Below are 3,537 nucleotides of genomic sequence, written 5' to 3' on the forward strand. Positions count from 1 at the left end.
GTAGAATCGCCTTACTTTGCCCATTAAGCCAAACTTTGCCCACATGCTAGGCAATTTAAAAAATTCGAAATTATCCATTTGGCAACTGTGGCAATGGTGAATGCGTGGGGGTATGCATGTTCAAGGTTGATAGCATGTGTAAAACTGCTCACATGCATTTCTCGAGTGCGCGTGGTGACACATAGCTCGCAGGTAAATATTACTCTTTTTTGTCTTATTTTTTACGTAAATTGTAAGGTTTGGTGCGGGATACGTATTTGGGTTGTAGTTTTGAGCTATTGACAGTAGTTTTATATGACCATTAATTACTTCAATATATCCACAGATTAATATTTAAAAAATTATTTTTTTATAAATTTGAAAAAATAAAAGTGGGCAATGTTATCCGCAATTTTGTGATGAAACCTAAGATTTATTTTCAAACAATTATACGTCAATGATCGTAACTTATAGCATCGACATAATTATTTCAGCAATGGGAAAGTATAAAAGACGGCTAGGGGCGCGAAAATATATGGACTACGAAGCTAGTGCATTAGAAAGGGCCTTGCAAGCAATGAAAGAGGGGATGAGCAGTCGGAGGGCTGAAACCCTGTACAACATCCCGAGAAGGACGTTGTTGAATAAAATGAAACATATACACACCGGCGATGTTGGTCGACCAAAGAGTCTTTCTCAAGCAGAAGAAAGAAGCTTAGTGGACGTCCTAATAGCAAGTGCAGAATTTGGGAGTCCTATGACAGAACTAGACCTAAGAATGCTGGTTAGAAATTATCTGGACCAAAAGGGGATCTCTCTGACTTGTTTTAAAGAAAATTTGCCAGGAAGAGACTGGGTATATTTGTTCTTGAAGAGGAACAAAACCAAACTAACGAAAAGGACCTGCCAGAATATTAAAAGATGCCGCGCTGAAAAAACCTCAGAAGAGTTTGAAAGTTATTTTCAAAATTTAGAGACGACTCTGCAAGATGTTCCTCCTCAAAATATTTTGAATTATGATGAGACCAACCTAAGCGATAACCCAGGTCAGCATTATTATAGCTTAAAGTTTTTTTAATCTAAATCTTAATATTTTAGGAACCACGAAGTGCATATTTTTCCGAGGAACCAAATATCCCGAACGACGAATGAACACCACTAAAAGTGCCATTTCTCTTATGTTCTCAGCAACCGCAGCTGGTGAACTCTTGCCATGTTATGTAGTGTACAAAGCCGAGCGAATGTACAGTTCTTGGATAGAAGGAGGTCCACCTAACACAATTTATAACAGAACGAAAAGTGGATGGTTTGACGCTGGTACATTTGTTGATTATTTTAATAAAGTTGTGATTCCTTGGGCAAGAAGATTAAAAGGACCCAAAGTTGTTATAGGGGATAATTTATCCTCTCACCTTAATGTTGATGTGTTGCTTGCCTGTCAAAGGAACAACATCCGTTTTGTCTTTCTACCTCCGAATTCGACCCACATAACACAGCCTTTGGATGTCAGTTTCTTTGGGCCCTTAAAAAAGGCTTGGCGGACAATCTTGCAAGATGTCAAACTAAAATATCCCTCTCAAAACTGTGTGGAGAAATCGTTTTTCCCAGGTCTTTTGGCCAAGCTAATAAAGACGATCGAACTGAAGTCGGAGAAGAATATAAAAAATGGATTTAGAGCGACTGGAATTGTCCCCCTTTGTCCTGATGAAGTTTTAAAGAAAATGCCCACAGCAAGGTACAAAGAAAGAGTTTCACGAGAAATTGATAATTCCTTATTAGACTTTTTGCAATCCCAAAATAAACGCGGCGAAAGGGTTCAAAGGAATAAAAAGAAAATGTTGCACGTTGAACCTGGAGCATCAGTTTCAGTGGCAGATCTCCCCATTGCCCAGAATAAAACAAGCGTAGAATATGAAGTTCCGGCCATAGAATCTGAAGTTCAGGATGCAGAACCTGAAGTTGACAGCGTAGAATCTGAAGTTGAGGACGTAGAATCAGAAGTTCAGACTAGAAGCGACCCTGAAGAAAGACAAATAAAAGTTGGCGACCACGTAGTTGTAGAGATTAAAGGAAAAAAGTTTCTAAAATACCATTATGTGGCAGTTGTGTTAGAAACAGATGATGAAAACGACTCGCTTTTTGTGAAGTTTATGAAGAAAGGCCTGGCTGGTTTTATATTTCCTCCCATGGAGGATACATCTATAATTAACATTTCAGATGTCAAACAAGTTTTGACGCAGGGGACTGAGAAACGGAGGGGAATTTATATTTTTAGTGATATAAAACCCAGTTTTAATTTAAAGTAAAATGTTGAACCTTGTTTTTATGTATCTACCTACCTTAGAGTGATATTTTACGTTTTATTTTATGTTTAATATTTAGAATCTAAATTTTGTTTTATAGTTCTTAAGAATTTTTGTTTAGTTTTAAGCGTTTTGACAAAATATATTGGTATTTTTGATGGAAAAAGTGTATTTTTAAAATCAACTATGCTTTAAAATAAGTTTAAAATCACTTTACTTGGGCAAAGTTACCCATACATGGCCTAATTATGCCATAATATACAATTCTTATGAAGTGGGCAAAGAAACCCAAAGTGTGTTTAACTTTGCCCACCTACTTTTTATTTTTTTTTCAGTTGCAATTGAGGCGTTAGGGTTTCTTAAATGTATCATGCACATCACCTTTTGTTAGGTATATGTGTAGTATATATTAATAAACCAATATAATGTTAATAAAAAAAAATATGATGAATTCAAATGAAATATGTGGGCAAAGTAACCCGGTTCTACTTACAAAACATAGAACAAGGTGAAACTTTAGACCCGCCTGTAACTAGTCTGCCGTGCAATCGTAAAACATAGTAACTCGGGTTACTTGAAAATTGAGTTTTTTATTTCTTTCGTCTATATGTATAGTACACCCTACATGTAGCTATTTACAAAACTCAACAGTGAGCTTCCGGTACTGAGTTGCATTTTAGCAAGTCAACTTACTTAACATGTTGATATAGCATGTCGACTTGCTGTCGTAATATTGTTTTTTTGTTTTCAAGGTATCAAAATTACAAACGCAAAAGGAATAAAGTCGAGTTGCCGAAATAATTTGCAGTGATATGCAATACAATAACACAATAAGTCGACTTACAATTGGCAGGGAATCTAAAATGCAATAGTAAAACCAAGTAAGTCTAGTTTGTTGATATGCTATTTCTGATTTACATAATGGATGACAACTAACTCAACTTACTACAGAGAAACACCCCTACTCTTCAATTTAAGGAATCAGCAACTCTATTTTGCGGTTATTTATAATTATGCTCTGTTTAAAAAACGGCAAAGTAAGTCTAGCCCATCCCGAAGAAAGAACGTCCTGCTTGAGAATTGATCCTGGTGCTTTCAGATTAAATATTATACCTAATTGTGAATAATTATTGAGTTACTGTGAGGCAGTGATTGTTTTGACTACGAACACAATGGATAGTCGTGGAAAAAGAATGATCAAACTGGCTTTACTAAACAGGTATGGCTTTACGTAAATTTCTTCAACAACAACGGT

At 36.0% G+C, this 3,537-nt stretch overlaps 1 protein-coding gene across 1 annotated transcript; it reads left to right on the plus strand.

Annotated features, from left to right (window-relative positions):
- Positions 1-232: 232 nt before the first annotated feature.
- LOC116161753 lies at positions 233-2,435 on the plus strand. The gene is made up of 2 exons (XM_031475218.1): positions 233-1,025; positions 1,078-2,435. The coding sequence occupies exons 1-2, from the start codon at positions 437-439 to the stop codon at positions 2,283-2,285; spliced, it is 1,797 nt and encodes a 598-aa protein (XP_031331078.1). The 5' UTR covers positions 233-436; the 3' UTR covers positions 2,286-2,435.
- Positions 2,436-3,537: the final 1,102 nt, after the last annotated feature.

This window comes from Photinus pyralis, unplaced genomic scaffold, assembly GCF_008802855.1.
Source record: "Photinus pyralis isolate 1611_PpyrPB1 unplaced genomic scaffold, Ppyr1.3 Ppyr1.4_LG10, whole genome shotgun sequence".
Classification (NCBI taxonomy): domain Eukaryota; kingdom Metazoa; phylum Arthropoda; class Insecta; order Coleoptera; family Lampyridae; genus Photinus; species Photinus pyralis.

Bases quoted from the DNA above. Each gene is read 5' to 3' on its own strand.
- LOC116161753 (XM_031475218.1), top strand. From the start codon at position 437: ATGATCGTAACTTATAGCATCGACATAATTATTTCAGCAATGGGAAAG. The intron at 1,026-1,077 runs GTCAGCATTATT...TTAATATTTTAG, and splicing joins CAACCTAAGCGATAACCCAG to GAACCACGAAGTGCATATTT.